Source organism: Pan troglodytes, chromosome X (genome assembly GCF_028858775.2).
Source record: "Pan troglodytes isolate AG18354 chromosome X, NHGRI_mPanTro3-v2.0_pri, whole genome shotgun sequence".
NCBI classification, from domain to species: domain Eukaryota; kingdom Metazoa; phylum Chordata; class Mammalia; order Primates; family Hominidae; genus Pan; species Pan troglodytes.
In genome coordinates, this window is record NC_072421.2 from 25,273,300 (window position 1) to 25,286,246 (window position 12,947).

The following is a 12,947-nucleotide window of genomic DNA, read 5'->3' on the forward strand; positions in this document are numbered from 1 at the left end:
ATGGTGAAACCCCGTCTCTACTAAAAATACAAAAATTAGCCAGGTGTGGTGGCGGGCGCCTGTAATCCCAGCTACTCGGGAGGCTGAGGCAGGAGAGTCGCTTGAACCTGGGAGGTGGAGGTTGCAGTGAGCCGAGATGGTGCCACTGCATTCCAGCCTGGATGACAGAGCGAGACTCCATCTCAAAAAGAGAAAGTGTCCTACAGGTCTTTTCCCACAAAGTATGTGGGTCATTGTCTCAGTCTGTTCAGGCTGCTATAACAAAATACCACAAACTGGGTGGCTAATAAACAACAGGAATTTATTTTTCACAGTGCTGTAGGCTGGGAATTCCAAGATCAAGGTGCCGGCAGATTCAGTGTTTGGGGAAGGCCCACTTTTTGGTCCATAGATGGTGCCTTATTGCTCTGTTCTCACATGGAAGAAGGGGCAAGGCAGCTCTCTGGAGCCTCTTTTCCGAGGGCACTAATCCTATTCATGAGGGAGCGTTCCTGCTGATGACCTAATCACCTCCCAGAGGCCCTACCTCCTAACACCACCACACTGGTGATTAGGTTTCAACGCATACATTTTATGTGGAGAGAAACATTCAGACCATAGCAGTAGTGAAAGAGAAAAGAGGTTTGAAATGCCTAGAGTTATAACCGGGCATGTGGAAAGTGATCAGCTGTGAAATTGTTAAGGTAAGGATTTGGTTCTTATTAATGACTAGCCAACGTGGTTCTCTCCTGGTTGGAAAAAGCTTGATAATAAAACTATAAAACTTCCATCAGTTTTCAAAAGGGAAGTGTAGGAATAAATCTGTCGTAGTACTTTAAATAGGAAGTTATGTCTAAGTGTAAATTACTACATGTTATGTGTCACAACATATGGATCACATAACATGATATTAAATGATTATGAAGCTGAAAGACATTTTCTAAACAATCAGAAATTAAGAAACAAGTATTGATCAACCATGCTAGAAGACAGACTGAATTATCTTTATTTCCTCTTTGGAGAAAATATTAAAAATTGTTGTCACATGAAGAAGGGATCAATAAGCATGTGGGCAATAATGTAGGAAAAAATACAAATGTGTGGCAGGCATTATTTAATAAAAATGTTATACCTTTTTGGAAAGAGATAACATGAGATGTACACATTACAGCCATTGTATCATACACAAAAATTGAATACCCTTTTTGTTTTTCATAACATTGAAATTTTGGAGTTCACGTCAGGTGTTTTGTAGATTGTCCCACATTTTGAATACATCTGATTGTTTCTTCATGGTTAGATTCAGGTTAGACATTTTTTGCAAGAAGACCATATAGGCGAAGTTGTTCCTTTTTCATACGCATTACATCAGGAGGCATATGAGATCAGATGGCCATTTATTGGTAATGCTACTTCTGGTTATTTGGTTAAGATGGAGCATATATCTTTAAGTTGTTAATCACACAGCCACTGTATCCAGACTGCTGAGAAGCAAACTATCAGGCAAAATTCAGGGCGCGCAGCAGGAGGCAGTCGCTTTCCCGGCTCTGGGGAAAACGATCCAACCACGCCCACTCTCCTGCCCGCCCGCGCCTCCTTTCCGGGAAAATGGGCTCTGAGAACCAGAGCGCCCTTTCTCCCACGCGCCCAAATCTTTTCCCATCAGCATGCGTGCGCTTGCGCAGTCTCCAGGCGGCTCCTCTCCAGCGCCCGACCGCTTCTTTCTCCTGCTCTCCTCCGGCTTCCCCTCAGCTCTAGCTTTTCCCTAAGGGGTCATCACAGGGCGCCAAACGCGCGTCCGCGGGAAGGCCGGGGGCGGAGCGCGGCGCGGCGCGGCACGTCAGTGGCCTTCCGGCCGGAAGTCCGCAGCCTCCCGAGCCGCTGATTGGCTTTCAGGCTGGCGCCTGTCTCGGCCCCCGCGCCAGTTTTGGGCTGGTTGGCGCGGAATCGGGAGATTCGGGACCATGGCGTCTGTGCACGGCGACGACTGTGAGATAGGGGCGAGTGGTGAGGGACAATTCCGCGCGCGGGGCTCCGGGTTGGGACAGTGGCATGATTGCCGGTGGTGGGGGTTCTGAGGGAGGCGCACACCCAGGTTTGTTTGGGCGCAGACCTTGGTCGTCCCCGGCGGGGGCCCTTCTGGCGTCGGACCGGGCTTCCTTTAGGCGCGGTTTGCTCTTGGCGGACCAGAGCCTGGAGGGATTTTTGTTTGGGAGGCTGTCTCACCTCTGCCACTGAGAGTCTCCACAGTCGATTGCGTTTCTATTTCTTTTGGTGAGTTGCACCCACGTGCTGGGTATAACTTTATTGAGACTGGCCCCGTGGGGCCGAAAGTATTTCACTGCGATCTCCCTAAGTATCCACTTGAGGGCCTGAACAGAACAGATCTGTGTCCCTTTTTGTAGGAACTTCCAGGAAAATTTTATACATTGTAACTAAGCAGGAAAGAAAGCTCTAAGTGCTGTCATCGGGGAATAACGCGTTTTGTATTTTTAGGTAATGGGTTTCTACTTTATGCATTAACAATTTTTCTTTCAGATTCTTTGGAAAGTTCTTCAAGTGCTGCGTAGAAATCCTGTTCACAATCTAGTCATTCCTGGTGAAGTTTCAAAAAAAAATGGCATCAATTTAGGGCATTTCGGATCCCCTGTATATCACTCCGTTTGTCAGAGGTGTCTTTTATTTCCAAAAATAGAATACAAAAATGCAAATAGATTTGTCTGATTTTTTAAGTGTTCAACTAAAGCGTGACTTCAGTTAACTTCTAACTTAAAATCAGATGCTTCACTTTGTTAGCTCAAGCGTCACCTCTCCTGTCATTCAGATACATCACCATTAATGAGAACTCGCTTCCTAATCAGCTTCCTTTGCATTCACCTAGTTGTGAGTCACAGATTTCAATTTGTTCTAGCCGTTGGTTTTTTAAGACTATTTTGGAGAGTCGACCTGCCTGGATTACAGATAGGATGTAGGGTGTAAGTATGTGAACGAACAGTCTTTGCAGGCCTCTATCAGTGATTTGCCTCTAAGCCCTTTCTTCATCCTAAAAACTACGTCATCTATGAACATCAGGAAATCACTTTGGAGGATACTGTGCAATCTTGAGACTCCTCTTAGGTCATGGTGTTCATTAAGTAGTTGCTGGGGACTTGTGACTGGAATTTTTCCTTTAGAGCAGACTGAAGGATTGTTACCTGAAAGACTGCTGTAAGCTAGTGTCTGTCTGCTTTTGGGGAGGATAGAGATACTCCAGATGGTAATTTTGAAACAAATATTTAAACCTTTGTAGCTGGATTTTTTTCATGCTTATTCTTTTTTTGCTAACTTACCTACGTGAAGCATTGGAGACATACTCCAAAAAACAAAATGTAGGCTTTTTTTTTTTCTTCAGTATTAGCAGGCAGGGCACCTTGATAATGGCAGTGAAAAGTTGAAAGGTCTGTAACTAGCTGTTACTATATATGAAAAAAGATCAGGGAATTTTTATTTATTTATTTATTTTTGAGACAAAGCTTCCCTCTTGTTGCCCAGGCTGGAGTGCAGTGACGTGATCTCAGCCGGCTGCAACCTCTGCCTCCTGGGTTCAAGCAGTTCTGCCTCAGCCTCCCGAGTTGCTGGGATTACAGGTGCCCACCACCACACCGGCTAATTTTTTGTATTTTCAGTAGAGACGGGGTTTCACTATGTTGGCCAGGCTGGTCTTGAACTCCTGATGTCAGGTGATCCACCTGCCTCTTCCTCCCAAAGTGATGAGATTACAGGCATGAGCCACTGCGCCCGGCCAGGGAAAGTTTAATGATCAAAAAAGCAGGTACAGTGGTTCATTCATTGGTTCATTCAGCAAATATTTATTATATACCTACTAGGTATAAGCCTTCTGCCAGGCTCTGGCATTATGATGGTGGGTAGGCTGGACATGGTTTGTCTTCATGAAGTACAGATGGTAAACATCTAATCATATGCAGAAAACGGCTTTGCTTTATTTTTGCCTTCTAAAGCTAGACCTTGGTACTCTTAGGTATGGTGTGTGTGGGGTATGTGGATGTGTGTTTGACTTCACACGCGGAAGCGTTACATGAGCCGCTCCTATATTGCTAAGTGCAAAGTAAGATAGGCATCTTCATGTAATCCTTAACAGATTTTGAAGCAGACATGATTATCCCCATTTCACAGATGTGGACCCTGAGGCTCTGCATCAGTCAGAGCCCCTATCTGTAAGCTGCAGGAACCAACTCTACCAGATTGGTTAGAATTTGTTAGAAGAATATTGTGTTCACAGAAACTCCAGGAGGACTAGTAAGCCAGTCTGGGAGCTGTTTAGCCAGGAACAGTGAGTGAAATTGTGCCACAAAAATGGGCCAGTGAGGAGGTCATTGCCAACCACGAGCAAGTACTTGATGCTATAGCTCATACCTTAGGACATTGCTGACATTGTTGCCGGTTTTGTAATCCTTCTGCAGCTGTTGCTACTTGTAGAATCTTTTAAAACCCATGCCCCCTTCCTTGTGACACTAGCTTCTGATTTAATGTCTGAGCAGGTGTTCCTAATCGGTAGCGCCTATTTTATATGCCCATGCTCTAGGCTGCAAGGGTGTCTGGGAAAGAGCATCAACCTTTTCAGCTTCTGTAATGGGACATAGACTCTGCGTCTCATCAAGACTTATAAGGGATGGGGGCCGGATTTCACAAACAGTTTCAGATGCTAGGCTGCTTTGAACAACAAGACACCTGTCTGCTGCTTAACTGGTTAACCGGTGTTCTCATGTCACCCAGTAAATGGCAGAGCTGGAATGTGCTGCTTCTCCCTAACCTGGTTCTCCTACTCACTCTACACTCCGTTGTCGAATTTACCTTGCACACTGAGTTCTCTCAGTTTCTGAATACACTATGCATTTTCATCCCTTTGTAATTTGGCTCATGCCTCTTCTTTTGCTTGTGCCACTTTTTACCTTGTTCTCTGTGAAATTTGACTCCTTTTTCTAGGCCTGTATTGGAAACCTCTCCTGTGAAGCCTTCCTTGATTTTCCAGGCAAAATTAACAGCTCTCTCCTCTGTACATTTCCTCAGTACTGAGTTCTTACCTTTTCTATGGCACCATGTTTATACTGTGATGGTAATTTCAGGTACTTTGCTTTACTTGACTGGGGGCCTCTTTTGGACAGGCAGCTCTGTCTTATTTGTGATTGTACCCTAAACCCTGTGTAGTGGAACATTGTTGCCTGTGTAGTGGGACGTTGCCTGTGTAGTGGAACGTTGTTGCCTGTGTAGTGGAACATTGTTGCCTATGGAGTAAGTGCATTTGAAGACCTACAGATGTCAGGCGTCAAGGGAGTCTTGAGGGGAATGCACTGAGGCCAGCTTTTCACTTTCAGGGGTCATGTTCAGTAATCTTCAAAGCCTTTTCATGTAGGCCTGTTCACGATTTTTGAAATCATTTGAGTGACATCCAAGTTTTTGTGGCTGTCATCATTAAGTACCTTTATTCCTTAATTTTTACTTAATGTCTTTCTGAAAATGGATTTAAAAGTCAAATGTGAAAGTCAAACAATAGAGTGTGATATTATAAAGAGAGATTCCATTTCTAGAAAGCTAGAAAAAAATAAGATCTCTAATTATGCCTTACCTTTAGGCTATAGTTTCCAGCAGTTTATTGCCAGCATTTGGTACATGTTCTTTAAATTGTATCTTCTATTTCAGTCAAACACTTAGTCAAGCAGCTTAATGTTGTTATGAACATTCTAGTGGGGTTGGAGTTTTAGGCTGCCTCTTATCCATACTTCTCCTTTTCTTTGCCTGCTCCTTTTTATAAATTAATTAGCACCAAACACAGTAAAATACTAGATTTCACAGACATAGATGGCAATCATGCTGAGCCTAAACTCGTAGTTGACAGGCAGCACTGTTATGCTTGACTTAGTTTTTCATCAGTGGGTATGTGAAAGTCTTTAATTCTGTGGATGAAATTTTTTTTTTTTTTTGAGATAGAGTCTCGCTCTGTCACCCAGGCTGGAGTGCAGTGGTGCAATCTCGGCTCACTGCAACCTCCATCTCCTGGGTTTAAGGGTTTCTCCTGCCTCAGCCTCCTAAGCAGTTGGGATTACAGGTGCCTGCCATCACACCCAGCTAATTTTTGTATTTTTAGTAGAGTTGGGGTTTCACCATGTTGGTCAGGCTGGTCTCAAACTCCTGACCTCAGGTGATCCACCGGCCTCAGCCTCCCAAAGTGCTGGGATTACAGGCGTGAGCCACTGCACCCGCTTGAATTTTTTTCAGTGTGTGTGTGGAATGGTCAGTTTATAATGATCGGAGCATGAATAATTCAAAAGTTGAATGAATAAACGCTGAAGTCCTCTGATATTTCAGTAATTTTTGACAAACCATTTAAGTCCCTGTAGTTGTTTTAGTAATGTCCTGTGTCATAACCAACTGAGGCCTTGAAATAAGTGATATACCAATAATCCCCTCAGAGCCATCTTTGTTAAATTTCTCCAGCCCTCAATCTGTTCCTTCTTTGAATTTCCGGGTGCTTTGTCTGAATCTCTTTTAAGGCATTTATTACCTCTAAATATTGTTTAGAGCCAGTTGCTACTTGTCTCCCATGTTAGATAGTAAGTTCTGTGAGTACAGAGACCATGTCTTTTTTATCTTTTTTTTTTGTTGTTGTTGTTTGTTTTTGTTTTTTGTTTTTTGAGATGGAGTTTCTCTCTTTTTGCCCAGGCTGGAGTGCAATGGTGCGATCTCAGCTCGCTGCAGCCTCCGCCTCCTGGGTTCAAGTGTTTCTCCTGCCTCAGCCTCCCAAGTAGCTGGGGTTACAGGCATGCACCATCATGCCTGGCTAATTTTGTATTTTTAGTAGAGATGGGGTTTCACCATGTTGGCCAGGCTGGTCTCGAACTCCTGACCTCGGGTGATCTGCCTGCCTCAGCCTCCCAAAGTGCTGGGATTACAGGTGTGAGCCACCACGCCCAGCCTGTCTTTGTGTCTCATAGTGCCTAGTACTTTGCAAAGAGTAGATGCTCCTTGAAGCCTTTTAGATATTGATTGACAGAATGCAAAATGAATAGTGCTTTTATAACCCACTGGATTACTTCTGGCTGGTCATTTCTAATGGAAAGGTGATAAATTAGCTAACAGCTGATCTCCCTTGTTTAGTGTCTCCGCAGGATATCAGTTGAATTGGGAATTTTCCTCTTTTTAGAGAAAAAAATAACAGTGACTTTAATTGTTTTAACAGGATCTTGGAGGAACTTTCTGGCGAGTCATGTATATTTGGATATGTATGTTTGGCCATGAGCTTTGTGAATTATTTACATTATAAACATTATCTACTTGTATATTACTAAAATTGTATGTTATTCTTGGCTAGAAACTTTTCCTTTATGTTTGAGGGAAGATGGCTGACAATTTTGTAACATCTCTTGTAAATTTTTTTTCTTTTTTCAGCTCTGTCAGATTCAGGGAGTTTTGTATCTTCTCGAGCCCGGCGAGAAAAAAAATCAAAGAAGGGGCGCCAAGAAGCCCTAGAAAGACTGAAAAAGGCTAAAGCTGGTGAGAAGTATAAATATGAAGTAAGTAACCATTTTTCTTCTTTATTCTTCCTGTGCATCATCTAATTCATAGCCTGCAGGTAGCCTTATGTCACCTTTGCCCCAGATTAGAAATACTCATATATTTTAAACTTTTTGTAATGGGAATTTATTAGTATTGGACAAGCATGGGTATGAGGTAGATTTACAGATCATGGAGAATGTTCGACCCTTAAAGTTCCTATAAGGTATTTTACAGATGATTTTAAAATTCCAAAATGAAAGTACATAGTCATATCTATATTTTTCCTTATTGAGCATGCTGTATCTATGGTAAGTCCCATGGGTTTGTTGGGGTCATTTAGAGATGCTTTTACTTACTCTTAAGGTATTGAGCAGTCTAAGTGCTACTTCTTGGAGAGAACTGTTCTTCCTAATCTCATTTGCAAGGGTAGTGGCAGTGGAGACTTGGACCTTAACTTCTGCCGTGTTCTGCTTGTAAGATTGAATGTGATGCTCTTTTGGTTTTCCTCTACCCACTGTTTATGGCCTGCAGGTCAAAAACAGAGTGGCCACCATCTGCATAAATATTGTCTAGCATCACCTTCAGGGCTTCCTGAGTATCTTAATTGCCTTATGGCCAGAAAGTGATTAACCAATACTAGAAAATAACAACCATAACTGATAGACTTTTTGAACTAACATATTATTCTAAGTGTGTTTACCAATGTGTTTATTCATTTAATCTTTTCAGTAACCAAATGAAATTAGATACTATGATTAATAACATTTTGCAGGTGAGATATCGGAGGCACAGAAAGTTTAGTGAGGTTACAATGGCAGATCCTTTTTTGAACCCAGGCAGTCTGGCTTCAGAATATTTCTGTTTAACCAGTTAACCAAATAAAAGAATATTTGCCATTTGTCACCATTTGTTCAAGTTAAGTGAGGCAACCAGATCATAAAAGGTTGCTAAAAGGATTTCAGTAAAACAGGAATAAAGCATTTTTTTTGTTTTTGAGATGGAGTCTCTCTCTGTTGCCCAGGCTGGAGTGCAATGGCACGATCTTGGTTCACTGCAGCTTCCACCTCCCAGGTTCAAGCGATTCTCCTGCTTCAGCTTCCCGAGTAGCTGGGATTACAGGCGCCCACCACCACGCCTGGCTAATTTTTGTATTTTTAGTAGAGACGGGCTTTCACCATGTTGGTCAGGCTGGTCTTGAACTCTTGATTTCAAATGGTCCACCCACCTCGGCCTCCCAAAGTGCTGGGATTACAGGCGTGAACCACCACACTGAGCCCAGGACTAAAACATTTTTAATGTAGGTACTTGTATAAAGGAGTTCCATGGGGCATTTCAGATGTTGGCACAATGTGGCTGATTTCCCTTTAACACTGTGATGTTAATTGTATGGCTCTAAGAGTTCATGCTGAGCAGTAGTAATGTTGTTTTTAAAGATTGAGTTGAAATGACTTTTTACTCAAAATGATTTTTAAAAATAGTTTTCTGGTATCTCCTTGATAATATAGTGAATCACTTAAGTAAGAGACAAAGTCTGTCTTCAACCAACAAAAATAATAACGCCAGTTCCCCTCCCACCCCCAAAAAAGAAAGTTGGTCAGTATAGTAATATTAATTGGACTATTTTGCATCTCTTTTGTTAAAAACTTAATTTGGTAAGGCAGGTTGTTTCTGTTACCAGATGGTTAAAGACCAAATCAGTATTTGCCAGTGATTCCTGTAGAGTAGGCTAAAAAGGAGGTGAAAACTAAAATCCCGTAATTATTATAAGCCTTATAGGTGTGGCAGAAATCCAGTCAGCTCTGGCCATTGGATTCCAAAAGCTCTGTCCAAGTTTTTTCCTAGGGTATTAACTCTTCAGATGGAGTTGTTTCTCCCGTACTCCATTTGAGAAAGGTAGAACTCTTTTTTTTTTTTTTTTGAGGTGGAGTTTTGCTCTTGTTGCTCAGGCTGGAGTGCGATGGCATGATCTTGGCTCACTGCAACCTCAGCTTCCCAGGTTCAAGCGATTGTCCTGCTTCAGCCTCCCCAGTAGCTGGGATTACAGGTGTCTGCCACCACGCCTGGCTAATTTTTATAATTTTAGTAGAGACGGGGTTTCACCATGTCGGTCAGGCTGGCCTGGAACTCCTGACTTCAGGTGATCCACCTGCCTTCGCCTCCCAAAGTGCTGGGATTACAGGCGTGAGCCACCACACCCGGCTGAGGTAGAACTCTTGAGAGAATGGGAGAATTTTTTTTTTTTTTTAATCTCGCTCTCTCTCCCAGGCTGGAGTGCAGTGGTGTGTTCTTGGCTCACTGCAGCCTCCACCTCCTAGGTTCAAGCGATTCTCCTGCTTCAGCCTCCTGAGTAGCTGGGATTACAGGCGCCCCCCACCATGCCCAGCTAATTTTTGTATTTTTAGTAGAGATGGGGTTTCACCACGTTGGCCAGGCTGGTCTTGAACTCCTCACCTCAAGTAATCTGCTCACCTTGGCCTCCCAAAGTGCTGGGATTACAGGCGTGAGCCACTGCACCTGGCCGAGAATCAGGTACTTTTTTTTTTTTTGAGACGGAGACTCGGTCTGTTACCCAGGCTGGAGTGCAGTGCATGATCTCGGCTCACTGCATCACTGCAACCTCCACCTCCCGGGTTCAAGTGATTCTCCTGCCTCAGCCTCCTGAGTAGCTGGGACTGCAGGCATATGCCACCACGCCTGGCTAATTTTTGTATTTTTAGTAGAGATGGGGTTTTACTATGTTGGCCAGGCTGGCCTCAAACTCCTGACCTCAGGTGATCCACCCACCTGGGCCTCCCAAAGTGCTGGGATTACAGGCGTGAGCCACTGTGCCCAGCATTTGTTAATTTTTAATAAGTATCTATGAGATTTTGCAAACCAGCCCACCAGAGTCTCATCTGGAAAGTCACTGGCCTTTCCCCATGGGCAGCTGCAGCAGTGGTGTGTATCTTTCATTTGTTGCTTTAGCTGTGCGGAGGTTGTCTGCTTTACTCATACCAGTAGCTCATAGTGTTCTGACCCTCTTGCAGTCAGGCAGCCAATGTGATTGGAGGACCTGCCACTCTCTGGACTTGCCTTTCAAATAGCTCAGCGTTTAAGTCCTTGTGTGGTTTCAAGACCTGAGGATGGTGGAGTTTCAGTGGTAATACAAACAGGGTCACTCAAAAACTATTTCTGGTTTGCCTGTAGAATATGCAATATGTTTGTTTTGCTAATTTTTGGAAGGGGATGGATGAGGGAGATTTTCCTTCTGAATTGTATTTGGTTGATTGAACAGGCATGAAAATTATCGTCTATTTGCAGAGCGTACATCAGCTAGTGGAGAGGGAAGTGGCATGCCTTACAGGTTTGCTAAGTGTAGGAGAAACCAGTCTAGAAATTACAAGTGAATAATTCCCCAAAGCAGCTAATGAAGAATTGGCTATAATTCAGTTTGTTTTTTATGAAATAGATGAGTAATTGATGGTATGACAAGTGTATTATGCTAATGGAATCATTTAATATCTTATGTTAACACCCACCTAAAAGGAATACTAAGTTAATTGATGTCTATTTAAGGAAAACCCTGTAGTGGTGTTGAATGTCAGAACTCATGATTTGGTTGCAGCTACTCCTTCAGTCTGCCATTCCAGTTTCAATTTGACAATTTTTTCATCAGAATTATTTAACACTTTGACTCCTCTATTTGAAGCTTTTTTCCTGAAACTTGTATAATGGTAGGTCGAGGACTTCACAGGTGTTTATGAAGAAGTTGATGAAGAACAGTATTCGAAGCTGGTTCAGGCACGCCAGGATGATGACTGGATTGTGGATGATGGTAGGTGGGGCGGAGGTGGGGGCGGGGATGTTGCTTCCTAGGCACTGTGTTAGTTGCTTCTTGTAGATTCTCACTCATGTGGTGGAGTTGCTGCTTTGCCTGGGCAAATGTAAGGCACTGTTAGGATCTTACCTTTGGTTTGGATTTTCCTTTAATTATTTGAGGATGAGGAAGCAGAATAGCAGGACATTTATTTGGGGATATTTTGGAGAATCTAGGCACATACCTCAGGATGTAGTATAAATCCTCCAGGTAATGGCTGTGTAAGAATTGGGAGGAGCCCCTTGTCTGTGGGGCCAATGCACAGCGCTTGGAATTAAGGAATGCAGGTTCGGGATCCATCATTCCTACTTTCCAATTCTATGACCTTGGACAAGTCACTTAATCTCTCTGCGCCTTAGAGTCTTCATCTGTAATATGGGGATAAGAAAACTACCTTCTCTCAGAGTTGTGAGGTGTATATGAGGTTCTAGGTATGAAAATTAACTTGGTCAGTAGAAAGCACCATACAAAGGCTGGTCCTAATGTCCTGTGCCCCTTCTGAAAGCTCATTGGTTCTCACTTGTAGGGTCTGACTTCATGGCCATGTGAATGCTGACCACAGGGAGCATGTAGATTGTGCCTGTGACTATTTATGTTTCTACTTGTGTAGTTGGATTCAGCTATATTGCCACTTTTCCCTTGTAGACTGGGATATCTCTCTGGGCTTGTGGTAATCTTGATTCTTTTACTTTTTATTCTTCTGGTAGAGTAAAACTGCTATAAAGCATCCTATTGTGGCAGACTTTGATCCTTTGGGCCAAATCGTTTCCTGAGGTCACCTGGCTAGGTATAATATATATCATTTGGTTTTGACTCCACACCTGCTGTGTGGATGCTGTGCATTGTCTGACACCTGTGTGAACAGAATTCTGCTGCACTTAAAAATAGCACAGGCCAGGAAAACATCTGAGCAGGTATAAAAGGTTTTTTTGGTCATGGCTAAAATATTATTGGCCACTTTTAGAAATTTGATCCCAGTATTAAATTTTGTCCCTGCAGATGGTATTGGCTATGTGGAAGATGGCCGAGAGATTTTTGATGATGACCTTGAAGATGATGCCCTTGATGCTGATGAGAAAGGTACCTACCTTTTGTTTTCCAGGGTGTTGTTTTGAGATTTAAAGAATTCTCTAAAATTAGAGATGACTTGATACTCTGATAGTTTACCTTTGAGAGAAGGACCTAACTACCATTGTTTTTAGGTATGGAATATGTTCTAAGATGAAGAGAAGTATGGTTTTGTGGAAAATTAAACATAAAAAGCAGAAACAACATCAGGAAATGAAGTTTCATGTCTCTGTTATTCAAGTAGTGTGGTCTTTACTTATTTTGAAGTTTTCAATCCCGTGGTCATTTAAAACTTGCTGATTTTGAGGGCTGCAACAGTAATTGATCTTTTTTAATTCCTACTGAAGTTATATACTTAGAATTTTAGCTCTTTGCTAATTGTATAGCACAATAACAAGGTTTAGAACTAGAGTAATCAGCTTGCTTTGTCTAATTGAAATTTAAAATAATATGGTGAATGTGTCAGATTGTCTTAGCTGTACAATCATTGGCA

General features: G+C 42.7%; 1 protein-coding gene across 10 annotated transcripts in view; it reads left to right on the forward strand.

The window, feature by feature from the left end:
- Positions 1-1,708: 1,708 nt before the first annotated feature.
- Positions 1,709-12,947, forward strand: part of POLA1 (DNA polymerase alpha 1, catalytic subunit) — a 301,623-nt gene continuing 290,384 nt past the window's right edge. For 2 of the 10 annotated variants that reach the window (XM_016943107.4, XM_054676577.2), the window contains exons 1-4: positions 1,709-1,986; positions 7,423-7,547; positions 11,248-11,344; positions 12,386-12,466. In XM_016943107.4, the coding sequence (XP_016798596.1) occupies positions 1,944-1,986; positions 7,423-7,547; positions 11,248-11,344; positions 12,386-12,466 (346 nt within the window). In that variant the 5' untranslated portion in view covers positions 1,709-1,943. Of the gene's footprint in view, positions 1,987-2,120; positions 2,254-7,422; positions 7,548-11,218; positions 11,345-12,385; positions 12,467-12,947 lie in introns of those variants that run through there. The other 8 variants (XM_063803909.1, XM_016943108.3, XM_063803910.1 and 5 more) reach the window with 8 other exon arrangements.